This window comes from Oncorhynchus mykiss, chromosome 3 (assembly GCF_057628025.1).
Source record: "Oncorhynchus mykiss isolate SJ-2025 chromosome 3, ASM5762802v1, whole genome shotgun sequence".
Classification (NCBI taxonomy): domain Eukaryota; kingdom Metazoa; phylum Chordata; class Actinopteri; order Salmoniformes; family Salmonidae; genus Oncorhynchus; species Oncorhynchus mykiss.
In genome coordinates this window covers 65,621,696-65,648,761 of record NC_143024.1, presented here as the reverse complement: position 1 = coordinate 65,648,761, position 27,066 = coordinate 65,621,696, and the positions used below count along the sequence as shown (strand labels likewise).

Genomic DNA, 27,066 nt, shown 5'->3' with positions numbered 1-27,066 from the left:
CCTCAAGCTCTGTCAGGTCTTTTCAGGTCTTTCCAGAGATGTTCGATCGGGTTCAAGCCTGGGCTCTGGCTGGGCCACTCAAGGACAATTAGAGACAAGTCCCGAAGCCACTCCTGCGTTGTCTTGGCTCTACGCTTAGGGTCGTTGTCCTGTTGGAAGGTGAACCTTCGCCCCAGTCTGAGGTCCTGAAAGCTCTGGAGCAGGTTTTCATCAAGGATCTCTCTGTCTTTGCTCTGTACATCTTTGCCTCGATCCTGATTAGTCTCCCAGTAACTGAAGCTGAAAAACATCCCACAGCATGATGCTGCCACCACCATGCTTCACCAAAGGGATGGTGCCAGGTTTCTTCCAGATGTGACTCTTTGCATTCAGGCCAAAGAATTCAGTCTTGGTTTCATCACACCAGAGGATCTTGTGTCTTGTGGTCTGAGAGTCTTTAGGTGCCTTTTGGCAAACTCCAAGCGGACTGGCACGTGCCTTTTACTGAGGAGTGGCTTCCGTCTGGCCACTCTATCATTAAGGCCTGATTGGTGGAGTGCTGTGGAGATAGTTATCCTTCGGGAAGATTCTCCCATCTCCACAGAGGAACTTTAGAGCTCTGTCGAAGTGACCATCGGGTTCTTGGTCACCTCCCTGACCAAAACCCTTGATTGCTCAGTTTGGCTCTATGAAGTTTCTTGATGTTTCTAAACTTCTTCCATTTAAGAATGATGAGGCCACTGTGTTCTTGGGGACCTTCAATGCTGCAGAAATGTTTTGGTGCCCTTCCCCAGATCTGTACCTTGACGCAATCCAGTCTCGGAATTCTACGGACAATTCCTTCGACCTCATGGCTGGGTTTTTTGCTCAGACATGCACTGTCAACTGTGGGACCTTATATAGACAGGTGTGTGCCTTTCCAAATCACGTCTAATTTTATTTTATTTAATCCATTTTAGAATAAGGCTGTAACAACAAAATGTGGAAAAAGGGGTCTGAATACTTTCCGAAGGCACTGTATAGCTTCAAGTTCTTTTCTTGCACGAGCACTTGTTATATTACTAACGCATAGAGCATTTACTGCATTTTGTTTTGTGACTGGAAATAAAAAAAAATGAATCCATAGATATAACAAGGCTTATTATTTCAATTCCATACTTGTTCAATCCACTAGGTGGTGTATGTTTTGATTGTAATTTCTCTATTGTGCACCAGGTGCTGCTGTGTAGCTGTGGTATATCAGGGATGTAGTTACAGGATTTCAGTGTGTGCCTGCTCTTCCACATTGATACCAGAGATGCCTTGCATGTCTCTCAAAATCCAAAGTTTTTCAAACATCACGATTTGTCTGTTGTGCTGCTCCAACTGAATGCCTCGATCCCAAACCAATGGGAAAGATGAGCAACATCTAAAATGATTAGACTAGATGGTGTTTATATATCTCATTCATTTGGTGAATGATGCGCATAGCTATGTCTTCACAACTGATGGCATAGGACGTTACCTCGTCTTGACACAAGAACAGGTGTAGTTAGAGTAGCAACAGGATTTCAATGTGTGACTACCTTCCCACAAAACATCTGAATGAATTTGAAGTGACCTATCCCCGTTAATGTCCTCTATCCCTGTGGATGCCATGCAGCCAGGTACCCATGTTTGTGCAGATCCAGCAGAAGTGGAGGAGGATGTACCATGGGGAGTGCCAGGGCCTGGGGGTGCGTACCGACTTTGAGATGGTCCACCTTCGCAAAGTACCCAGCCAATACAACCATCTCTCAGGCCTACTGGACATCTTCAAGTCCAAAATAGTGAGTATGGAAGGACCAGGGCTTACTTATTACCTTACATGGGCTTTTATGATTAGTGCCTTTCACATGGGTCACCCATAAATAATTGTAAGACTGGTTTCCCAGTTTCCCAGGAATGAGAGTAAGCATAGTGGACTAGGATGTACTTTCAATGGTGAATCTCCATTGAGCATGCTTGTTCAGCCATGACTAGGGTTAATCTGGGTCTGGGCACTCAGTCCCTACAATTAAATTCTATGATACAGTTGAACTCTAAAGTTTACATACACTTAGGTTGGAGTCATTAAAACTCGTTTTTCAACCACTCCACCAATTTCTTGTTAACAGTTATAGTTTTGGCAAGTCGGTTAGGACATCTACTTTGTGCATGACACAAGTAATTATTCCAACAATTGTTTACAGACAGATTATTTAACTTATAATTCACTGTATCACAATTCCAGTGGGCCAGAAGTTTACATACACTAAGTTGACTGTGCCATTAAACAGCTTTGAAACTTCCAGAAAATTATGTAATTGCTTTAGAAGCTTCTGATAGGCTAATTGACATCATTTGAGTCAATTGGAGTTGTATCTGTGGATGTATTTTCAAGGCCTTTCAAGGTTCAACATTGGGAGCAATTTCCAAGCGCCTGAAGGTACCACGTTCATCTGTACAAACAATAGTACGCAAGTATAAAAACCACGCAGCCGTCATACCGCTCAGGAAGGAGACACTTTCTGTCATCTAGAGATGAACGTACTTTGGTGTGAAAAGTGCAAATCAATCCCAGAACAACAGCAAAGGACCTTGTGAAGATGCTGGAGGAAACAGGTACAAATGTATCTATATCCACAGTAAAACAAGTCCTATATTGCCATAACCTGAAAGGCCGCTCAGCAAGGAAGAAGCCACTGCTCCAAAAACGCCATAAAAAAGCCAGACTACGGTTTGCAACTGCACATGGGGACAAAGATCATACTTTTTGGAGAAATTTCCTCTGGTCTGATGAAACAAAAATAGAACTGTTTGGCCAATATGACCATCGTTATGTTTGGAGGAAAAAGGGGGAGGCTTGCAAACCAAGGAACACCATCCCAACCGTGAAGCACGGGGTTGGCAGCATCATGTTGTGGGGGTGCTTTGCTGCAGGAGGGACTGGTGCATTTCACAAAATTGATGGCATCACGAGGAAGGAAAATTATGTGGATATATTCAAGCAACATCTCAAGACATCAGTCAGGAAGTTAAAAGCTTGGTCGCAAATTGGTCTTCCAAATGGACAATTTATTTGACCTTTATTTAACTAGGCAAGTCAGTTAAGAACAAATTCTTATTTTCAATGACTGCCTAGGAACAGTGGGTTAACTACCTTGTTCAGGGGCAGAACGACAGATTTGTACCTTGTCAACTCGGGGATTCGATCTTCCAACATTGCGGTTACTAGTCCAACGCTCTAACCACTAGGCTACGCTGCCACCCCAAATAACCCCAAGCTTACTTCCAAAGTTGTGGCAAAATGGCTTAAGGACAACAAAGTCATGCTATTGGAGTGGCCATCACAAAGCCCTGACCTCAATGTGTGGACAGAACTGAAAAAGCATGTGTGAGCAAGGAGGCCTACAAACCTGATTCAATTACACCAGCTCTGTCTGGAGGAATCGGCCAAAATTCACCCAACTTATTGTGGGAAGCTTGTGGAAGGCTACCAAATACCAAATGCAATGCTACCAAATACTAATTGAGTGTATGTAAACTTCTGACCCACTGGAAATGTGATGAAAGAAATAAAAGCTGAAACATTCTCTCTACTATTATTCTGACATTTCACATTCTTAAAATAATGTGGTGATCCTAACTGACCGTAGACAGGGAATTTTTACTTGGATTAAATGTACATATGATGGATGGAACAAGATAATACATAATCTTGACTCTTTCTGTCACTGCCCTTTTCCCTTTTTCTCTTCTCTGTCTTATGTTGTTCTCCAGGGTTGTCCCCTGACTCCTCTTCCTCCCATCAACATCGCTATCCGCTTCACGTATGTCCTGCAAGACTGGCAGCAGTACTCCTGGCCTCAGCAGCCCCCTGGTCAGTACCACCAACAACACAACCACACAGCCTACTAAACTGGAAGAAATGTATCTTGTTATTATGACCCCTTGACTTTTCCCACATTTTGTTACGTTACAGCCTTATTCGAAAATGGATGAAATAAATAAATAAATATGTCCTCAGCAATCTACACACTACCCCACGATGACAAAGCGAAAACAGTTCATTTTTATTTTTTGCAAATGTATTAAAAATAAACTGATACCTTATTTACCTAAGTTTTCAGACCTTTTACTATGAGACTTGAAATTGAGTTCAGGTGCCTTGATCATTCTTGACATGTTTTTACAACTTGATTGGAGTCCAACTGTGGTAAATTCAGTTGATTGGACGTGATTTGGAAAGACACACGCCTGTCTATATAAGGTCCCACAGTTGACAGTGCCTGTCCGAGCAAAAACCAAGCCATGAGGTTGAAGGAATTTTCCGTAGAGCTCAGAGACTGAATTGTGTCGAGGCATTGTGGATTGTGTCGATCTGGGGAAGGGCACCCAAAAATGTCTGCAGCATTGAAGGTCCCCAAGAACACAGTGGCCTTAATCAGTCTTAAATGGAAGAAGTTTAGAACCACCAAGACTCTTCCTAGACCTGGCAGCCTGGCCAAGCTGAGCAATCGGGGGAGAAGGGTCTTGGTCAGGGAGGTGACCAGGAACCAGATGGTCACTCTGACAGAGCTATAGAGTTCCTCTGTGGCGATGGGAGAACCTTCCAGAAGGACAACCATCTCTGTAGCACTCCACCAATTGGGCCTTTATGGTCGAATGACCAAACGGAAGCCAGTCCTCAGTAAAAGGCACATGACAGCCTGCTTGGAGTTTGCCCAACGGCACCTAAAGACTCTCAGACAATAAGAGGCAAGATTGTCTGGTCTGATGAAACCAAGATGGAACTCTTTGGCCTGAATGCCAAGTGTCACATCTGGAGTAAACCTGGCACCATCCCTATTGTGAAGCATGGTGGTGGCAGCATCATCATGTGGGATGTTTTTCAGCGGCAGGAACTGGGAGATCAGTCAGGATTGAGGGAAAGATGAACGGAGCGAAGTCCAGAGAGATCCTTGATGAAAACCTGCTCAGGACTTCAGACTGGGGCGATGCTTCACCTTCCAACAGGACAATGATCCTAAGCATACAGCCAAGACAACGCAGGAGTGACTTCGGGACAAGTCTCTGAATGTCCTTGAGTGGCCTAGCCAGAGCCCGGACTTAAACCAGACATCTCTGGAGAGACCTGAAAATAAATGTGCAGCAACGCTCCCCATCCAACCTGACAGAGCTTGAGGGGATCTGCAGAAAAGAATGGGAGACAATCCCCAAATACAGGTGTGCCAAGCTTGAAGCGTCATACCCAAGAGGATTCGAGGCTGTAATCGCTGTCAAAGGTGCTTCAACAAAGTACTGAGTAGAGGGTCTGAATACTTATATACTTATTTAAATGTGATATTTCAGTTTTTATAATAAATTAGCAAAAATGTTTTAAATGTTTTTGCCATTATGGGTAATTGTGTGTAGATTGATGAGGGGGAGAAAAACAATGGAATTTAGAATATGGCTTTAACCTAACAAAGTGGAAAAAGGTCAAGGGATCGGCATACTTTCCGGAAAGCACCGTGTATTCCAGAGTCGATATGGGTTCGAATTCAGCCCACTGCCCTTCTAACTCGCACAGTCGCACTCCTCCTACCTTACCTGGCTGATCTTATAAAACCACATCCTATCCGTTCAGTAAAACCACAAATTATGAAACGGGAAGGAGCTACAGTGTCTTCAAAGTATTCACACCCCTTGACTTTTTCTAAATGTTGTTGTGTTACAAGGTGAGATTAAAATGGATTTAATTGTCTTTTTGTTGTTGATGATATACATAAGACACTCAGTCCCTAAGAGCATTGCACACCTGGATGGTACAATATCTGCACATTATTCTTTAAGAAATTCTTCAAGGTTTGTCAAGGTGGTTGTTGACCTTTGCTAGACAGCCATTTTCAAGTCTTGCCATTGAGTTTCAAGACAATTTAAGTCAAAACTGTAACTAGGTTACGAAGGGGAACATTCAATGTCATCTTGGTAAGCAACTCCAGTGTGTATGTGGCCTTGTGCTTTAGGTTATTGTCCTGCTGAAGGGTGACTTTGTCACCCAGTGTCTGTTAGAAAGCAGGCTGAACCAGGTCTTCCTCTAGGATTTAGCCTCTACTTAGCTCTATTCTGTTTATTTTTAAACAGAATAGAGCTAAGTAGAGGCTAAATCCTAGAGGAAGACCTGGTTCAGCCTGCTTTCTAACAGACACTGGGTGACAAAGTCACCCTTCAGCAGGACAATAACCTAAAGCACAAGGCCACATACACACTGGAGTTGCTTACCAAGATGACATTGAATGTTCCCCTTCGTAACCTAGTTACAGTTTTGACTTAAATTGTCTTGGTAAGCAACTCCAGTGTGTATGTGGCCTTGTGCTTTAGGTTATTGTCCTGCTGAAGGGTGACTTTGTCACCCAGTGTCTGTTAGAAAGCAGGCTGAACCAGGTCTTCCTCTAGGATTTAGCCTCTACTTAGCTCTATTCTGTTTATTTTTACCCCCCCCCCCCCCCCCCAAAAAAAACCTTGCTGATTACGAGCATACCTATAATATGATGCAGCCAGCCACCACCATGATTGATAATATGAAGAGTGGAACTCTGTGATCTGTTGTTGGATTTTCCTCAAACATAGCATTTTCTATTCAGGACATAAAGTTAGTTTCTTAGCCAAATGTTTTGTTGTTTTATTTAGACCCTTATTGCAAACGGGGTTGCATGTTTTGGAATATGTTTTGTCTGTACAGGCTTCCTCCTTTTCACTGTGTCATTTAGGTTAGTATTGTTGGAGTAACTACAATGTTGTTGATCCATCCTCAGGTTTTTCCTATCATAGCCATTAAACTGTTTTAAAGCCAACATTGGCCTCATGTTGAAATCGCTGAGTGGTTTCCTTCCTCTCTGGTAACTGAGTTATGGAGGACGCCTGTGTCTTTTGGAGTGAGTAGGTGTACCACCCAAAGTGTAATGAATAACTTCACCATGCTCAAAGGGATATTCAAAGTCAGCTTTTTATTTATTTATACCCATCTACCAATAGGTTCTCTTCTTTGCGAGGCATTGGAAAACCTCCCTGGTCTTTGTGGTTGAATCTGTCACTGAAGAACCTTACAGATGATAATTGTATGTGTGGGGTACAGAGATGAGTTAGTCATTCAAAAATCATATTAAACGCTATTATTGAACACGGTGAGTCCATGAAACTTATGTGACTTATTATATTTTTACTACTGAACTTGGTGCTAGGCCTATGTAGGTTAGCCCATAGTGTATTGGAACCGGTCTTTCAACGCCTCCACACGCATTGCCAACTTTTTTAGGAAACTGATATAATCCACTCGATCTCTATGCTCCAAATTCAATAGTGGATGATTCTTCCCACGGTCATGTTAAGTGCTGCTCTCCGGGGTACATTTTAGTGCTGCAAAGAGATGCTCAACTCTTTGAGTGGTGCAGGGAAGGCGATAAAAGGTAAGAGCTCGGAGAGATTTTTAAACGGCTTACAAACAGTCACTATTTCTGCTCCTTTTGAATGGGGCTGGTGAGCTCTAGTTTGAGAGACCAGAGTATATTTGGACCTTTTTAGTTTTTATGGGATGAATTTGCCTGCCTTCAAGGCATTGCAGATGATAAAGCGTAAAAAGTGTTTACAGTTTGGGTTCTTCTTGCTACTTCTAAGTGGAAGTATTGTGTGCTGAATCAAAGTCATGTTTGAACAATGAAGGTAAGTGTTTTTTTTGTGTTTTTTTTATTTGCTGCCTCCAGACTTCGACGCTCTCCTCGGAGGTGAGGTGGGAGGGGTGGAGTTCGGGAAGCTACCATTTGGAGCGTGTGAGGATCCAATCAGGTAGGATCGACGGTACTGTAGCCATGACGATAAAACAATTCATGCTTAATTTAGCAATTTACATCATTGGTCGTGTATTATTTGTGTCTTTTAATAAGAGCCTTTAATTGTTTTATGTAATTAATTAATCTCATAATGTGAAGTTGATTATGCGAAACAAACATATCTGTATTTAATTGTTGTTTAGTGAGCTTCACCTAGCGACCACCTGGCCCCACCTGACAGAAGGCATCGTGGTGGATAATGATGTGTACTCGTATGTATCCACCACCACCCTCCCTCTCTCTTCTGCCCTGCTGGTTGACACACACTGAAAAAACATCTCAACAACCTGAGCTATGATCTATCAGCAACATTGTTTGTCCCCCCACAGAATGACAGGTATTTAGACAGGGAAGATGGGTGTCGTCTTCAATAAATAGAATCAGTAGCCAGCTTAAACTCATCAAGTAAGTGCGCATTGAGATAGACAGAGAGAGGGAACCTCCAGGTAGGTGATGCTAACAATGAAAGAAGTTCCCTTTGAAACATTGGGAAAGGTTGTTGCCCATAATAATTTCCTGTGTGCCAGACAGTGTAGGTGTTGAGGATGGATCTGGAGGAGTTGTGTGGGAGTTGATATAACAAGTACTTCAGCCCTAGCATCACCACTCGCTTGTTCAACTGCATTAAAGCTGAATGACTTTACGCTTTTCAGTTTAGTGATAAAGTGGTGCTCAGTGAGCCAGCGCATCTTATTAACAGTGTTTGTGTTTTTCTTCGAGGCCCTTCATCCTAAATGTTCATGACATTCACTGTATAAAGACATCGAGACTAATCTCAGCCCTCTGAAGAGAATCGAAGACCGAGATTAGCCCAGCCTAAGATGGTCCTCCTCCAAATATGTTTTGGGTTTTATTTTGATGGTTGTATTTATTGTTGAATCCCCTTAGGGCATTCTGGGATAGAAATGTTATACATGGTGTTTTGGCATTTATAAAAAAAAAAAAAGATATGAGTTGAAATGTAAATTCTACCTTCCCTGACTGAATGGGTAATATACCTGGGTAAGAACCCCTTTTTTCCCTCCGAACTGCCTCAATTTGTCAGGGCATGGACTCTATAAGGTGTCAAGTGTTCCACTGGGATTCTGGCCCATGTTGACTCCAATGAGTTCCACAGTTGTATCTAGATGGCTGGATGTCCTTTGGGTGGAGGACCAGTCTTGATACACACACTAAACTGTTGTGTGTGAAACCCAGCAGCGTTGCAGTTCTTGACACAAACCGGTGAGCCTGGCACCTACTACCATACCCCTTTCAAGGACACTTAAATATTTATTTTGCCCATTCACCCTCTGAATGGCACACATACACAATCCATGTCTCGAGGCTTAAAAATCCTTTAACCTGTTTCCTCCCCTTCATCTACACTGATTTGAAGTGGATTTATCAAGTGACATCATAGCTTTCACCTGGTCACTCTGTGTCATGGAAAGAGCAGGTGTTTTTAATATTTTGTACACTCAGTGTAGATTATATGGCAAGTGATGTTTAGTGGTCCTTATTTCAAGGATCTCAAATTAACCAAAAGGTCAATAGATGATTATCATGTAATTACTCTTTCCACTATATAATCCCTATACTAACACCAGGACGTTCCAGGCTGTAAAATAAACCACACTAACAAGGAACCTTTCCTCCTTTCAGAGCAACATGTTTTAATAGCCATTGTTCAGTCCTAACCTTGACTATAATGGTAAATGTGAACCACTGAAACGATCCAGGGCCAGTTTACCTTCCTCCCCTGTGTTGTCTGACTGTGTTCTCTGTGTGACCTTACAGTGATCTGGACCCGCTCCAGGCCCCTCATTGGTCAGTCCGAGTCAGGAAAGCAGACAGCCCCACCTGTTTGCTCGGTAAGACCTTCACAAAAAGACTTACTGACCTTAAAGAAACATTCTAAAATCCTATGGATACCCATGTAGAGCAGTGCATTTCCGTTGTCCTTCAGCTACCAGATATGTGTATAGTGGGAACTACATGCAAAAGACGTCTTATGTAAAATTTGTTGGACAATAAAGTAGGGTTAGGTCGATGGTGACTAAATCATGTGACAGATGATGGTTTAGCCTATTTGATCTTGACTGGCACCTCCCAGTAAAACGACTGAGTGTCACAGGGCAGCACACAGGTGACATTCAGAGTAATTTGCCTATTCCTATTTGTTATGGCCTATTTTATATCGGACGCTGATTTAACTATCTTGTGTCGAGCTGTTTTTTTTTAAAAAGTGTCCTATATTCCTTTCTCTCTCCATTCGATAGGCTATGAATATGATTGGCTTGTCTCCGATCAAGCAATGGACGTAACAGAGTTCCTTCTCAAAGTTATTTGAATAGTCTAAAAACTTAAAGTAGCCAGAGTATTAATAATTAGAGAGAACATAGAATGTCAAGTTAAATCAAGTTTAAGCTTTTAAGAAAGAAATGACTCGTGCTGGCCGGGAAAATCCTTCCATGCGAGGTTGAAAACCAAATGGCCAATAACCCGATCCTCCTACTAGGCCTATCATAAAAGCTTTAAGACTAGTTTGAAGTTATGAACCGTAGCTTATTTCCCAAATATAGTAGCCTACGAAGGTGTTGCTCTAAAGTTGTTGTGGCTTTCAAAAATAACCAGAATGGAAGTCTGTGGTCTAGGCATAGGCTATTCTCAGTCACAGCTTTATGAGCGAGAGAAAAATAAATCATATTGTTTGTTATTGGATTTTATGATGCAAATACAGCTATTATTGGCCAGTTTTGAAGACGTGAGACTGATTCTATCCAGCCCGTGATGTAGGCCTATAACCTAGTTCACTACAGGAAGAAAGCCCGTTCCTCATCAGACAGTTACTGCTCCAGCATGTACGTGCCACACACACAGACAAACACACACACACAAACCAGTTCTGCTCCTCCACCGGAATGTAAAAGTACAAAATATTTGCCATTGCCGGCACTTTGCCTCTTCCCAGGCTTTCAACAACATTTATCTTTTGTCATGGTTCTTCCAGTTGCATTCAATTTCGCACTATAGCGCAACTGTTTTAGCTGATTAAATGTTTTGGTGGCCAATAGAGAGAGCATCGTATATCACAATGTTTTATGGGTACCTAAGCACGATACGACAAAGGTTGCCATTGCCCAACCCTACAATAAAGCTTTTTGACTTTGAATTGATTGTAATAAAACCTCATGTTGCCCATCCCAGGTGACTTCCTGACGGAGTTCTTCAAGCTGTGCTCTAAGAAAGAGTCAACAGAGGAGATCCTGGGACGGGGTCCAGTTGAGGAGGAAGGCAAAGGTAATAGGACTCCCTCTATTAGTGTGTGCTATGGCTACTGGGGTGTGTCTCAATAGTCTAACATCACTCACTCCCTCTCATTTTCCAATATGTTGTATGCCCAAAGGGGATTTGTGCAGAGCTCAGTGCTGATGGAGGAAAGGAAGAGTAGAACATGAAGCCACTTTGGACTATTGAGATGCACCCTTGGCTTGTGTCTTTCCATTTTTGTTTGTTTGCTGGTGCATGTGAAGGGAGCATATGCTCTCTCTGTCAGAGCCCACCCTCATTCCCTCCCTGTGTATAATTTCTCTCTCTCCCTCCCCTCCCCTGTCATTACAGATGACATCAGCCATGCCCTGTCTAAGTTGACAGAGCCCACGGCCGTGCCCATCCCCAAGCTGTCTGTCTCTAACATGGTGCACAGCGCCCGCAAACGCATCCGCCGCCACCGCCGCGTCGACGAATCACCGCTCAGCAATGATGTGCTCAACTCCATACTGCTGGTGAGAGGGGCAAGGCATAGACACACACACAGTGAAACCCCATATAAACAATGCATCAGCTCTGATCGGTACGCTAGGCCATGTGTTTGGCCTGCTCAGATGTCTACTGCAGCCCTCTGAAGGATTTATGGGGATTTAGTCTTTCTGACATAGTACACAAGTGGCTCTGCCTCAGTGGCTGTGAGAGAGAGAGCGCTCCAGACATTCACTGAGAGGAGAGAAAGGGAGCTGAGTCTGCAGCCAGGCTCCACTGGCATTGCTGTGTGGAACAGTTTCTTAATCAGCCGTGAAGACACTTGGAGTCTCAATTGGCAAGCCCCTAAGGGCCTTTATGGGTCCTGGTCAAAAGTATTGGACTGAATAGTGAATAGGGTGCCATTTTGGGATACACACACTGCCATTGGCCTAGAGGCTCAGTGGTGAGTCAGTGGGGTGAATAAAACATTTAAACCAGACTCTGTTAGTAGCAGAATTGTTCCTTGAGGGGTTTTTTTTTGTCCGAAGGGTGAAATGGAATGGATGTTCCCTATGTAAGAGAATGGTTAAGCTCATATTTGTGTGTGTGTGTCAGTATCTCTTCCCAGACGCTGCCATAGACAAGTCATCATCAGAGAACAGCGAGAGCAAGGCTTCTCAGTTGAATACTGATGGGAAACCAGAAGAGAAGGAGTCTGACGACTATGTATGTCTGCCCTCTATCTCACTATTGTTCTCACAGACATACATTGTACATCAGGGGTGTGTTCAGTAGGCATGACATTCCAAAAAAACATTTAAATACCTGTACTTGTCTGATAAAAGCACTTTTTTCAGTGTGAACGAGATTGTTCCTTACTGAACGAAACTCACAAATACAATTTTCAATTGTCAAACTTACACATTCAGAAAATCTATGATTGATTAGTGTAATTTTCTGTAGTACCGCATCCTGATTGCATTCTCTTTGTCAACTGTCTCCATCCAGAACCTGTACAACCAGCTGAAGTCTGCTCCTAGTGACAGTCTGACATACCGCCTGGCTCTGTGTGTGTGTCTGGTTAACTTCTACCATGGAGGGGTCAGGGCGGTGGCTCACCTCTGGCAGGAGTTTGTCCTGGAGATGAGATACCGCTGGGAGAACAACTACCTCGTCTACGGGTGAGACCATTATTGTATTTATTACGCAACAAACTAAACTGCAAAAAAATAAACGTCCTCTCACTGTCAACTGTGTTTATTTCCAGCAAACTTAACACGTGTATATATTTGTATGAACATAAGATTCAACAACTGAGACATAAACTAAACAAGTTCCACAGACATGTGACAAATATAAATGGAAAAATGTGTCCCTGAACAAAGGTGGGGTCAAAATCAAAAGTAACAGTCAGTATTTGCCGTGGCCACCAGCTGCATTAAGTACTGCAGTGCATCTCCGCCTCATGGACTGCACCAGATTTGCCGGTTCTTGCTGTGAGATGTTACCCCACTCTTCCACCAAGGCACCTGCAAGTTCCCGGACATTTCTTGGGGGAATGGCCCTAGCCCTCACCCTCCGATCCAACAGGTCCCAGACGTGCTCAATGGGATTGAGATCCGGGCTCTTCGCTGGCCATGGCAGAACACTGACATTCCTGTCTTGCAGGAAATCACACACAGAACGAGCATTATGGCTGGTGGCATTGTCATGCTGGAGGGTCATGTCAGGATGAGCCTGCAGGAAGAGTACCACATGAGGGAGGAGGATGTCTTCCCTGTAACGCACAGCGTTGAGATTGCCTGCAATGACAATCATCGCAGTCCGATAATGCTGCGACACACCGCCCCAGACCATGACGGACCCTCCACCTCCAAATCGATCCCGCTCCAGAGTATAGGCCTCTGTAACGCTCATTCCTGTGACGATAAACGCGAATCCGACCATCACCCCCGGTGAGACAAAACCATGACTCGTCAGCGAAAATCACTTTTTGCCAGTCCTGTCTGGTCCAGCGACAGTGGGTTTGTGCCCATAGGCGACGTTGTTGCCGGTGATGTCTGGTAAGGACCTGCCTTACAACAGGCCTACAAGCCCTCAGTCTAGCCTCTCTCAGCCTATTGCGGAGAGTCTGAGCACTGATGGAGGTATTGTGCGTTCCTGGTGTAACTCGGCAGTTGTTGTTGCCATTCTGTACCTGTGTGATGTTCGGATGTACCGATCCTGTGCAGGTGTTGTTACACGTGGTCTGCTACTGCGAGGACTATCAGCTATCTGTCCTGTCTCCCTGTAGCGCTGTCTTAGGCGTCTCACAGTACGGACATTGCAATTTATTGCCCTGGCCACATCTGCAGTCCTCATGCTTCCTTGCAGCATGCCTAAGGCACGTTCACGCAGCTGAGCAGGGACCCTGGGCATCTTTCTTTTGTTTTTCAGAGTCAGTAGAAAGGCTTCTTTAGTATCCTAAGTTGTTATAGCTGTGACCTTAGTTGCCTACTGTCTGTAAGCGTCTTAACGACCGTTCCACAGGTGCATGTTCATTAATTGTTTATGGTTCATTGAACAAGCATGGGAAACAATGAATATTATTTTGATTTTTAAGAATTATCTTTGAAAGACAGGGTCCTGAAAAGTGATGATTCTTTTTTTGCTGAGTCTATATATTAATTTAGCAGCAGTGTGCTTTTAAAAAAAACATTTAAGGGATAGTTTGACATTTTGGCAACTAAGCCATTTCTTTACTTATCCAGAGTCAGATCAACTCATGGATACCATTTTTATGTCTCTGCGTGCAGTTTGAAAGAAGTTGCTAACTATCATAAGCGCAATGACTGCATGTCTATGGAAACATTTAGCATGCTAGCTGTTCCTGTAGACTACCAACGTGCTAGCTGTTCCCATAGCCTTCAAGTCATTGCCCTAGTTAGCAATGGCTTGTGAAACTACCTTCAATTTTGTTCAAACTGCACGCAGAGACAAATTGTAATTCCCCAAATCTCACACTATTCCTATAAGATCAGAGAAACAAGTTACATCATATATTTGTAGCAAGCAGAGCGAGCAGTGGCGCGATTCAGAACCATAAGCGCACAGCCACCGCTTGCTCATATCCCTACAGTGCACTGGCTCCCATCAGTTATATTTAATATGGTGTCAACATCATTTAATTTTCATGCATTTTGGTGTCAAATGTGGTTGTTTTTTGTCACCTTCTCAAAGTCGTTCTACAAGAAAATCTCCTGGGGGCATGCGCCCGGACCCCTGCAGCAAAGAACCCCCCACCCCACCCCTCCCGCTACCTTTCCCACCGCTGTTGAAAAAAATCCTAGGGGAAACACTGCACTTGATTACAGAGGGAATAGAAATAGAAATTGGATTGAACCCTCATCAAATTGGATTGATCCCAAACCGGAATTCCATCAATAATGATGTTGAGGGTATACACCGGGACTGTATACTGAATTATCCCCTTCCCTGTCTTTTATTTCAGACTGGCCAGTGGTCCTCCAGACCTTCGCTGCTGTCTCCTGCACCAGAAACTCCAGGTGACGAGCCCAGTCTATCAACTGTAAACATACAGACCTCACTATGATTATTACTAAGACTGTTTACTCAGTCCTAATTTAAAAAAAAAAGCTTTGTCAGAGTTTTCCCTCTTTAAGGCCTGCAACAACAACAAAGCTCTCTGTAATGTCTTTGATAAAAACCACTGTAAGCCCCACACACCAACATAAACAATAGCTACATGAAAGCATTAATCCAGCACAAAGCAAACTATCTGCAGAAATGAATTGTTTAGGAATGATGGATTAAGATGGTGGTAGCAGCAACTTGTACACCAGGATCTCTATATTTCTGTGTGTTTTGGTTTTGCATATTAGTCTGGTAGCGATAGCATGTAAAAACATTTTTACTGGTAGTACAAAAGGGGTACATCTCTCCTCCGAGTGTTCACTCAATTGAGTCAAAATTTATCCTGGAGAGGATAGGATGAATAAGGTAGAACTGTTGATAATAATTCCTCTGCCTTAAGTTTATGATGGAGAGGGTGTGAGTGAGTGGACAGATAAGAGAGAGAGAGAGAGCGAGCCGACAGGTAGGAGAGAGAGCGAGCCGACAGGTAGGAGAGAGAGCGAGCCGACAGGTAGGAGAGAGAGCGAGCCGACAGGTAGGAGAGAGAGCGAGCCGACAGGTAGGAGACAGAGCGAGCCGACAGGTAGGAGAGAGAGCGAGCCGACAGGTAGGAGAGAGAGCGAGCCGACAGGTAGGAGAGAGAGCGAGCCGACAGGTAGGAGAGAGAGCGAGCCGACAGGTAGGAGAGAGAGCGAGCCGACAGGTAGGAGAGAGAGCGAGCCGACAGGTAGGAGAGAGAGCGAGCCGACAGGTAGGAGAGAGAGCGAGCCGACAGGTAGGAGAGCGAGCGAGCGAGCGAGCGAGCCGACAGGTAGGAGAGCGAGCGAGCGAGCGAGCGAGCGAGCCGACAGGTAGGAGAGCGAGCGAGCGAGCGAGCGAGCGAGCCGACAGGTAGGAGAGCGAGCGAGCGAGCGAGCGAGCGAGCCGACAGGTAGGAGAGCGAGCGAGCGAGCGAGCGAGCGAGCCGACAGGTAGGAGAGCGAGCGAGCGAGCGAGCGAGCGAGCCGACAGGTAGGAGAGCGAGCGAGCGAGCGAGCGAGCCGACAGGTAGGAGAGCGAGCGAGCGAGCGAGCGAGCGAGCCGACAGGTAGGAGAGCGAGCGAGCGAGCGAGCGAGCCGACAGGTAGGAGAGCGAGCGAGCGAGCGAGCGAGCCGACAGGTAGGAGAGCGAGCGAGCGAGCGAGCGAGCGAGCCGACAGGTAGGAGAGCGAGCGAGCGAGCGAGCCGACAGGTAGGAGAGCGAGCGAGCGAGCGAGCGAGCCGACAGGTAGGAGAGCGAGCGAGCGAGCGAGCGAGCGAGCGAGCGAGCCGACAGGTAGGAGAGCGAGCGAGCGAGCCGACAGGTAGGAGAGCGAGCGAGCGAGCCGACAGGTAGGAGAGCGAGCGAGCGAGCGAGCGAGCCGACAGGTAGGAGAGCGAGCGAGCGAGCGAGCGAGCGAGCCGACAGGTAGGAGAGCGAGCGAGCGAGCGAGCGAGCGAGCCGACAGGTAGGAGAGCGAGCGAGCGAGCGAGCGAGCGAGCCGACAGGTAGGAGAGCGAGCGAGCGAGCGAGCGAGCGAGCCGACAGGTAGGAGAGCGAGCGAGCGAGCGAGCGAGCGAGCGAGCCGACAGGTAGGAGAGCGAGCGAGCGAGCGAGCGAGCGAGCGAGCCGACAGGTAGGAGAGCGAGCGAGCGAGCGAGCGAGCGAGCCGACAGGTAGGAGAGCGAGCGAGCGAGCGAGCGAGCCGACAGGTAGGAGAGCGAGCGAGCGAGCGAGCGAGCCGACAGGTAGGAGAGCGAGCGAGCGAGCGAGCCGACAGGTAGGAGAGCGAGCGAGCGAGCCGACAGGTAGGAGAGCGAGCGAGCCGACAGGTAGGAGAGCGAGCGAGCGAGCGAGCGAGCGAGCGAGCCGACAGGTAGGAGAGCGAGCGAGCGAGCGAGCCGACAGGTAGGAGAGCGAGCGAGCGAGCGAGCCGACAGGTAGGAGAGCGAGCGAGCGAGCGAGCGAGCGAGCGAGCCGACAGGTAGGAGAGCGAGCGAGCGAGCGAGCGAGCCGACAGGTAGGAGAGCGAGCGAGCGAGCGAGCGAGCCGACAGGTAGGAGAGCGAGCGAGCGAGCGAGCGAGCCGACAGGTAGGAGAGCGAGCGAGCGAGCGAGCGAGCCGACAGGTAGGAGAGCGAGCGAGCGAGCGAGCGAGCGAGCGAGCGAGCCGACAGGTAGGAGAGCGAGCGACCGAGCGAGCGAGCCGACAGGTAGGAGAGCGAGCGAGCGAGCGAGCGAGCGAGCGAGCGAGCCGACAGGTAGGAGAGCGAGCGAGCGAGCGAGCGAGCGAGCGAGCGAGCCGACAGGTAGGAGAGCGAGCGAGCGAGCCGACAGGTAGGAGAGCGAGCGAGCGAGCGAGCCGACAGGTAGGAGAGCGAGCGAGCGAGCGAGCGAGCCGACAGGTAGGAGAGCGAGCGAGCGAGCGAGCGAGCCGACAGGTAGGAGAGCGAGCGAGCGAGCGAGCGAGCCGACAGGTAGGAGAGCGAGCGAGCGAGCGAGCGAGCGAGCGAGCCGACAGGTAGGAGAGCGAGCGAGCGAGCGAGCCGACAGGTAGGAGAGCGAGCGAGCCGACAGGTAGGAGAGCGAGCGAGCGAGCGAGCGAGCGAGCGAGCGAGCCGACAGGTAGGCGAGCGAGCGAGCGAGCGAGCCGACAGGTAGGCGAGCGAGCGAGCGAGCGAGCCGACAGGTAGGCGAGCGAGCGAGCGAGCGAGCCGACAGGTAGGAGAGCGAGCGAGCGAGCGAGCCGACAGGTAGGAGAGCGAGCGAGCGAGCGAGCCGACAGGTAGGAGAGCGAGCGAGCGAGCGAGCCGACAGGTAGGAGAGCGAGCGAGCGAGCGAGCCGACAGGTAGGAGAGCGAGCGAGCGAGCGAGCCGACAGGTAGGAGAGCGAGCGAGCGAGCGAGCCGACAGGTAGGAGAGCGAGCGAGCGAGCGAGCGAGCCGACAGGTAGGAGAGCGAGCGAGCGAGCGAGCGAGCGAGCCGACAGGTAGGAGAGCGAGCGAGCGAGCGAGCGAGCGAGCCGACAGGTAGGAGAGCGAGCGAGCGAGCGAGCGAGCCGACAGGTAGGAGAGCGAGCGAGCGAGCGAGCGAGCCGACAGGTAGGAGAGCGAGCGAGCGAGCGAGCGAGCGAGCCGACAGGTAGGCGAGCGAGCGAGCGAGCCGACAGGTAGGAGAGCGAGCGAGCGAGCGAGCGAGCGAGCCGACAGGTAGGAGAGCGAGCGAGCGAGCGAGCGAGCGAGCCGACAGGTAGGAGAGCGAGCGAGCGAGCGAGCGAGCGAGCCGACAGGTAGGAGAGCGAGCGAGCGAGCGAGCGAGCCGACAGGTAGGAGAGCGAGCGAGCGAGCGAGCGAGCGAGCCGACAGGTAGGAGAGCGAGCGAGCGAGCGAGCGAGCGAGCCGACAGGTAGGAGAGCGAGCGAGCGAGCGAGCGAGCGAGCCGACAGGTAGGAGAGCGAGCGAGCGAGCGAGCGAGCGAGCCGACAGGTAGGAGAGCGAGCGAGCGAGCGAGCGAGCCGACAGGTAGGAGAGCGAGCGAGCGAGCCGACAGGTAGGAGAGCGAGCGAGCGAGCGAGCGAGCCGACAGGTAGGAGAGCGAGCGAGCGAGCCGACAGGTAGGAGAGCGAGCGAGCGAGCGAGCGAGCCGACAGGTAGGAGAGCGAGCGAGCGAGCGAGCCGACAGGTAGGAGAGCGAGCGAGCGAGCGAGCGAGCCGACAGGTAGGAGAGCGAGCGAGCGAGCGAGCGAGCCGACAGGTAGGCGAGCGAGCGAGCGAGCGAGCCGACAGGTAGGAGAGCGAGCGAGCGAGCCGACAGGTAGGAGAGCGAGCGAGCGAGCCGACAGGTAGGAGAGCGAGCGAGCGAGCGAGCCGACAGGTAGGAGAGCGAGCGAGCGAGCGAGCCGACAGGTAGGAGAGCGAGCGAGCGAGCGAGCCGACAGGTAGGCGAGCGAGCGAGCGAGCGAGCCGACAGGTAGGAGAGCGAGCGAGCGAGCGAGCGAGCCGACAGGTAGGAGAGCGAGCGAGCGAGCGAGCGAGCGAGCCGACAGGTAGGCGAGCGAGCGAGCGAGCGAGCCGACAGGTAGGCGAGCGAGCGAGCGAGCGAGCCGACAGGTAGGCGAGCGAGCGAGCGAGCGAGCGAGCCGACAGGTAGGAGAGCGAGCGAGCGAGCGAGCGAGCGAGCCGACAGGTAGGAGAGCGAGCGAGCGAGCGAGCGAGCGAGCGAGCCGACAGGTAGGAGAGCGAGCGAGCGAGCGAGCGAGCCGACAGGTAGGAGAGCGAGCGAGCGAGCGAGCGAGCGAGCCGACAGGTAGGAGAGCGAGCGAGCGAGCGAGCGAGCGAGCCGACAGGTAGGAGAGCGAGCGAGCGAGCGAGCGAGCGAGCCGACAGGTAGGAGAGCGAGCGAGCGAGCGAGCGAGCGAGCCGACAGGTAGGAGAGCGAGCGAGCGAGCGAGCGAGCGAGCCGACAGGTAGGAGAGCGAGCGAGCGAGCGAGCGAGCCGACAGGTAGGAGAGCGAGCGAGCGAGCGAGCCGACAGGTAGGAGAGCAGGAGAGCGAGCGAGCCGACAGGTAGGAGAGCAGGAGAGCGAGCGAGCCGACAGGTAGGAGAGCAGGAGAGCGAGCGAGCCGACAGGTAGGAGAGCAGGAGAGCGAGCGAGCCGACAGGTAGGCGAGCGAGCGAGCCGACAGGTAGGCGAGAGAGCGAGATCCGACAGGAGAGAGCGAGCCGACAGGTAGGAGAGAAGGAGAGAGAGACAGCTAGCCAGTCAGCCAGTCGACAAGTAGCAGAGAGCGAGAGCGAGTCGACAGGTAGGAGAGAGCGAGAGCGAGTCGACAGGTAGGAGAGAGCGAGAGCGAGTCGACAGGTAGGAGAGAGCGAGAGCGAGTCGACAGGTAGGAGAGAGCGAGAGCGAGTCGACAGGTAGGAGAGAGCGAGAGCGAGTCGACAGGTAGGAGTGTCTCCCCCCTAGGGCTGTGACGGTCATGGAATTTTGGATGACAGTAATTGGCCTGCCAAATGACCGCGGTCACCATAATAACCGTTTGAATAGCAAGAAAATAAATATATACAGTATTGTTTGCAGTTGTTGTACTTCAATAACACAACCCCCAAAGCAAATCGGGGGAGAAAATAAAAAATTAAATGTATTTGAGAAGGAAAAATCATAGCTGTTATGCTGGGAGGTAGAACAAAGTAACATGATGCCATTTGTAACCCCCCCACCCTAGCCTGGAGTTGACCAATCATAAGTCCTTACAGTACAACTTGGCCAATTGCTAAATAACAAGGATCCTGCTTCAGACTCAATGTACAGACCAATGAAAACGTAGCATACGTAGCTCTGAGTTCAGGACTGACATTCCACAGATTCTAAACAGCTGTTGAACTGAGACCCAACTATTTCCCTTGACAATTCCCTATTGACCATTAGTACTCTATTTAGTTTTTAGTACTCTCATCCTCTGCCTTGTGTATTTATCTTCAAAATATTCTTAGAGTACCAGTCAAAAGTTTTGGCACCTACTCATTCAAGGGTTTTTCTTTTATTTTTTAAAACTATTCATTGTTGAATAAGAGTGAAGACATCAAAACTGTGAAATAACACATGGAATCATGTAGTTACCAAAAAAGTGTTCCAACAAATCAAAATATATTTTATATTTGAGATTCTTCAAAGCAGCCACCCTTTGCCTTGATGATAGCTTTGCACACGCTTGGCATTCTCTCAACCAGCTTCACCTGGAATGCTTTTCCAACAGTCTGTGGTCCAACTCATCCCAAACCATCTCAATTGGGTTGAGGTTGGGTGATTGTGGAGGCCAGGTCATCTGATGCAGCACTCATCACTCTCCTTAAACAGCCTTAAGGTTTATTTTCAGTCATTGTCCTGTTGAAAAACAAATTATAGTCCCACTAAGCGCAAACCAGATGGGATGGCGTATTGCTGCAGAATGCTGTGGTAGCCATGCCGGTTAACTTCTTGACGCACACATCCCTATAGCTGGATCATTTTCATCAACACCCGCTGAATTGCAGCGCATCAAATTCAAATTAAATTACAAAAAATATTTAATTTTCATGAAATTACAAGTGCAATATAGCAAAACACAGTTTAGCATGTTGTTAATCCACCTGGCGTGTCAGATTTCAATACAGCTTTTCGGCGAAAGCATAACAAGCGTTTATGTAAGAACATCTCTCTCAGTAGACAAAATATTACAAACACTAGCAGCCAAGTAGATTGGTCACGAAAGTCAGAAAAGCAATAGATTAAATCGCTTACCTTTGATCTTTGGATGTTTGCACTCACGAGACTCCCAGTTACACAATAAATGTTCCTTTCATTCCATAAAGATTATTTTTATATCCAAAATACCTCCATTTTGTTTGGCGCGTTATGTTCAGAAATCCACAGTCTCGAGCGGTCACGACATCGCAGACAAATTCCAAATAGTATCCGTAATGTCTACAGAAACATGTCAAACGTTTTTTATAATCAATCCTCAGGTTGTTTTTAAAATATATAATCGATAATATATCAACCGGGACTGTCGCTTTTTCAATATGAGAGGGAGAGACAATGGCTACCCCAATCTGTTGCTCAAGCAAAACTCTGCGAACACCCAGCTATCCACTGACGCAATGTGATCTTTCTCACTCATTTTCAAAATAAAAGCCTGAAACTATGTCTAAAGCCTGTTGACACCTTGAGGAAGCCATAGGAAAAGGAATCTGGTTGATATCCCTTTAAATGGAGGCAAGGCATCGCATGCAATATCAGTTCTGTTATACTAGTTCTAGTTTCTGGACCTGAGAAATAGGCCGTTTCAAATGGGTACGTTTTTTTTTTGCCAAAAAATTTAAATCCTGCCCCCTACACTCAAGAAGTTAAGTGTGCCTTGAATTATAATTAAATCACTGACAGTGTCACCAGCAAAGAACCATCACACCTCCTCCTCCATGCTTCACGGTGGGAACCACACATGCAGAAATCATCTGTTCACCTACTCTGCATCTCACAAAGACATGGCGGTTGGAACCAAAAATCTCCAATTTGGACTCATCAGACCAAAAGACAGATTTCCACTGGTCTAATGTCCATTGCTCGTGTTTCTTGGCCCACGCAAGTCTCTTCTTCTTATTGGTGTCATTTAGTAGTGGTTTCTTTGCAGCAATTCGACCATGAAGGCCTGACTCACACAGTCTCCTCTGAACAGTTGACGTTGAGCTGTATCTGTTACTTGAACTCTGTGAAGCATTTATTTGGGCTGCAATCTGAGGTGCAGTTAACTTTAACTCTCTCTTATCCTCTGCAGCAGAGGTAACTCTGGGTCTTCCTTTCCTGTAGTGGTCCTCGTGAGAGCCAGTTTCATCATAGCCCTTGATGGTTTTTGCAACTGCTCTTGAAGAAAATGGCAAAGTTCTCGAAATGTTCTTAATGTCTTAAAGGAATGATGGATTGATTGGCTCAAACGTATTAATTAGGAAAGAAATTCCACAAACTGAACTTTTAACAAGGCACACCTGTTCATTGAAATGCATTCCAGGTGACCTACCTCATGAAGCTGGTTGAGAGAATGCCAAGAGTGTACAAAGTTGTCATCAAGGCAAAGGATAGCTACATTTTTTGGTTGCTACATTATTCCATATTTGTTATTTCATAGTTGTGATGTCTTTGCTATTGTTTTACAATATAGAAAATAGTAAAAATAAAGAAAAACCCTGGAATTGAGTAGGTGTGTCCAAACTTTTGACTGGTATTGTATATTATAATTGTTGAGGTTGTTCTTGACACATTTTCTCCTCTCCTCTGCTCCTGACTGCATGTGCTGCCATTGAAATAGAATGAATAGAACAGCCCCCCCCCCCCCCCCCCCACCTCCCCCAAAAAAGAAAAAATCAGTTAACATCATTTGAATGAACATTCCAAATTACTTTGGAAATTGTTTCAATACCAGGCAGTGGTTCCAGGCCTGTTCTATTAATTGTTTTCTATGTGTCCTGCTGCTGCATTGTGGTCATCTAGTCAACTTTTGTGCCAGCCCTACTCCCCACGGCCCAGCCAGATGTCTGCAGAGGCCCCAGACAGAACCAGACCCATAAACAGTGTTGTTATTCAGCTGCCCACGCCTCACCTGGGGGAGGGAGGGATTGAGGAGAGTGAGAGGAAGAGATAAAAGGAAGTAGGGAGAGGTGGTAATAAAGATGTCTGGAGAGAGTGTGAGCGAGGATGAGAGGGAAGGAAGGAGAGGTAATATCTTTCTGGAAAGGCGGAGTGAGCCACTTTATCTGCAATCACTTTAATAAGAGGAAGAGGTGCCCAGGCTGCACTGGGCAGAGAGCTCCTGACTCATAAGCTGAGTCTGTCTCTGTATCGCTCTCTACCTACCTACCTACCTCTCTTCTCTCTTTCCCCTTTCTCTCTCTCTGTTCTCTATTTCTCACACACACACACACACACACACACACCTAGGCTGGGCATGCATCAGAATTAGAGCTGGAAGTGACTCTATTCATAGTAATAAAGTGCTGCAGCCTGCACTAGGTAGACGTTTGGAGCTCAGTGTAGGAGGAAGAGAAGACTTTAGTGTGGGCACACAGGGACATGATGATGAGAAATGGCTCGATAAGGGGCAAAGGGATGGGGTTATACCGGATAGAATTACACACACACACACCACCCAAAAGCTTGCCATCTGCTGCTGTTTCCCTGACTCCCTGTACTCATCACTCTTTGTCCGTATCTGCCCCCCAGATGCTCAACTGCTGCATTGAGAGGAAGAGGGCGAGGGATGATGGAAGGAAGACGGCTGAGGGAGGGAAGGAGAAGGATAGGGAGAGAGGGAGGGAGAGGAAGGTTTCAGGGACGACCGGGACTGAGAATGGGCGCCTGGGGCCGGAGAGTGCAGAGATGGGCAGAGAGGTGTCTCCTGGGAAGTCGTGGGACTCGTGGAGTGACAGCGAGGACGAGTTCTTTGAGTGCCTGAGCGACACGGAGGAGATGAAGGAGGCTGGGTCCACAGACGGAGAGAAGGGCGGGGCCAAAGTGGCCAAGCCAGACGGTCGGCTCCACCCCCACGGGAAGTTGACCCTGCTCAACTCCCAGGAACCCCTGTACATCCCTGTTACTCAGGTCAGACATACAAGCACACACAGCTATCTCAATCTTCATGGTGGCTTCAAGCACCCTTTAATTGTTTAATGTTTGGTATACAGTGCATATCATTGTAAAATGATTCCTAGGACCAATATGTCCACATACTGACCATGTCATTAACAATGCCACAGGTCAGACAGATAGACAGCCATGGCAGATGTACTGTACAATATGCACCACTAACTCATTGAACTATTCATTACTACATTGTAGTGATACTGTAACTCATTTAACTATTCATTACTACATTGTAGTGATACTATGACTCATTGAACTATTCATTACTACGTTGTAGTGATACTATGACTCATTGAACTATTCATTACTACATTGTAGTGATACTGTAACTCATTGAACTATTCATTACTACGTTGTAGTGATACTATGACTCATTGAACTATTCATTACTACGTTGTAGTGATACTATGACTCATTGAACTATTCATTACTACGTTGTAGTGATACTGTGACTCATTGAACTATTCATTACTACGTTGTAGTGATACTGTAACTCATTGAACTATTCATTACTACGTTGTAGTGATACTATGACTCATTGAACTATTCATTACTACGTTGTAGTGATACTATGACTCATTGAACTATTCATTACTACATTGTAGTGATACTGTGACTCATTGTTACTATGATACCATAAATCACTATAACACAGTTGCCCTGACCAATAGACACTGCACACAGTGCCTAATTCATTATCACAGATTTTTAAGAAATTGTTGTAACATAAATCCAATAATTAGCTTTAAATGTCTGTGGGTTCATCTTAATAAGTATGGTAAAAGCCAAGAGCAGCATGATGTGGAACTTAGCCTGACAGACTCAACTCAGCAAAGGTTGTGCTCAGCCTCTTATTGTAGAATGTATTTGGGGGCAGGTACAAAACATCTTGTTATAATTGGCTATATCCTCTTCCATTTGGTAATCGGCCTCTATGCCAGGCGTATGAAACTCATTCCATGGGGGGCCTAGTGTCTGCTGGTTTAGGTTTTTTCCTTTCAATTAAGCTCTAGTCAACCAGGTAAGAGACACTCCTTATTAATTAGTGACCTTAATTCATCAATAAAGTACAAGGGACGAGCGAAGACCCGCAGACCGTTGGCCCTCCGTGGAACGAGTTTGGCACATGTGCTCTATGCTATGAGTCTCTCTGATAGTGCTACCTCCCTCCCTCTACATTCCCTGCTATGTGTGTGAGCCCAGAGCTAGCCTGGAGAGATGTGTAGCTCCTTTACCCCTCATCAATTATAGACTGGGATGAATAGTAGAGTTAATTAATGCACAGGGCTGAGGCTGACACTGTTCAATGATTAACACTAGGAGGTTAGACGCAGGAAGGGAGATGGTGGCCCGGGCTGTCTGAAGCTGCTATCTATCCACAAATGTATAACACACACAGTACACGGACATATACACGGTACACGCACACAAAGAAGACACACAGACCCAGTACACGGACACACACACACACACAGCACATGCGGCAGCTGGTGGGCTAGGACGGACGCCTTTCCGTGTTAAGAGAGCGGATTTGACTGTGTGCTGCGTGGAGGAGAGATGGATGGAGTGTGTGAGTGTAAAATAAACTAGTGTCAGCACTTCTAGATGGGCCCAATGTTTTCACACAGCTTGTGTCTGCTAACACACACACACACACAGTCTCAGGCCGTGTCTACAATTGACACTTACATTTGACTTTGCTATCAGAATACGAAGATCAGGTCTAGACGCGCTGAAGTGTCATTGTGGTCTGATTGTGTTCAGATCTGGCTGACCACCTTATCGAGACATTTTCCTTCAGTAGGTTTGTAATAATAATTGTGTGTGTAAAAGTCCCCAGGAAATCAGCTCCAAGGGATTTTAATTGATGAAATCTGTTCCCAAGTATTCCCACGCATAATCGAGACAAGACGTGATCGTATACAAATGTAAGCAAGGTTTGAAATGATTATGTTTTAGTTAAACATATCTGTTTGGGCTGCTTGCGGTCAATTTGCAATTATTTGTATTCATGTTCTGGCCCCCCGACCATCCGCTCAAGAAAGAATTGTCCCCCAGCTGAATCTCAATGATGATCCCTGGTGTATACAGAGTCCAGAACACTTGGGTTTTGGGAAAGAGCGGCACCTTTTTCATTATAACATTTGCGGAAATACATTCCTAGCGTGTGAGGAACATGTTTGCTGGCCTCATGAATTCTAGCCAGCTAACAACTATTTCTAGAGTTATTCTAACCCGTTTGCAATCCCTTTAGCTTTGCTTGCTGGCTAGCCACAGAGGTTACCTGGCTTGTTAGCTACAGTAGTTAGCTACTACCATGAAGTTGTTGTGTTATAATATTTAGCCTATTCCACTGTTTGCAGACTACATACTGGCATTTGAATATAGTGAGGAAAATCCTGACAAAATGTGGACTAATTACTAATTGCTTCTCTGCCTGTCTCTGAACTGTTGCAGTGACTTCTGTTGCACAGACAGCTTCTTCCACTCTTGTTTGCGGAAGAATTGATTGGGGGAAGTCGCAAAATGCTATTAAAATCAGAGAAATCCTCGCTGTCGAAACTCCCCGAAAGAAGCCTGAAAAGTAGCTGAATTTGACACTATCCACTTTTACCAATAAAGTCAACGGAGGGAGCCTGAAAACTTGCTAAATATATCGACAAAGTCGCTAAA

The 27,066-nt window shown here is 47.3% G+C and overlaps 1 protein-coding gene across 2 annotated transcripts in view; it reads left to right on the top strand.

Moving 5' to 3' along the window:
- The window catches only part of rab3gap1 (RAB3 GTPase activating protein subunit 1), a 52,664-nt gene that overhangs the window by 3,617 nt on the left and 21,981 nt on the right, over positions 1 to 27,066 (top strand). For both annotated transcript variants that reach the window (XR_016494776.1, XM_021597349.3), the window contains exons 7-17: positions 1,622 to 1,787; positions 3,760 to 3,859; positions 7,722 to 7,803; positions 7,991 to 8,059; positions 9,627 to 9,700; positions 11,037 to 11,129; positions 11,451 to 11,614; positions 12,186 to 12,296; positions 12,579 to 12,751; positions 15,061 to 15,115; positions 23,974 to 24,351. Coding sequence is in view for 1 of the 2 variants with exons in the window: in XM_021597349.3 (XP_021453024.2) it covers positions 1,622 to 1,787; positions 3,760 to 3,859; positions 7,722 to 7,803; positions 7,991 to 8,059; positions 9,627 to 9,700; positions 11,037 to 11,129; positions 11,451 to 11,614; positions 12,186 to 12,296; positions 12,579 to 12,751; positions 15,061 to 15,115; positions 23,974 to 24,351 (1,465 nt within the window). In the remaining variant the exon portion in view is untranslated. The remainder of the gene's footprint in view (positions 1 to 1,621; positions 1,788 to 3,759; positions 3,860 to 7,721; positions 7,804 to 7,990; positions 8,060 to 9,626; positions 9,701 to 11,036; positions 11,130 to 11,450; positions 11,615 to 12,185; positions 12,297 to 12,578; positions 12,752 to 15,060; positions 15,116 to 23,973; positions 24,352 to 27,066) is intronic.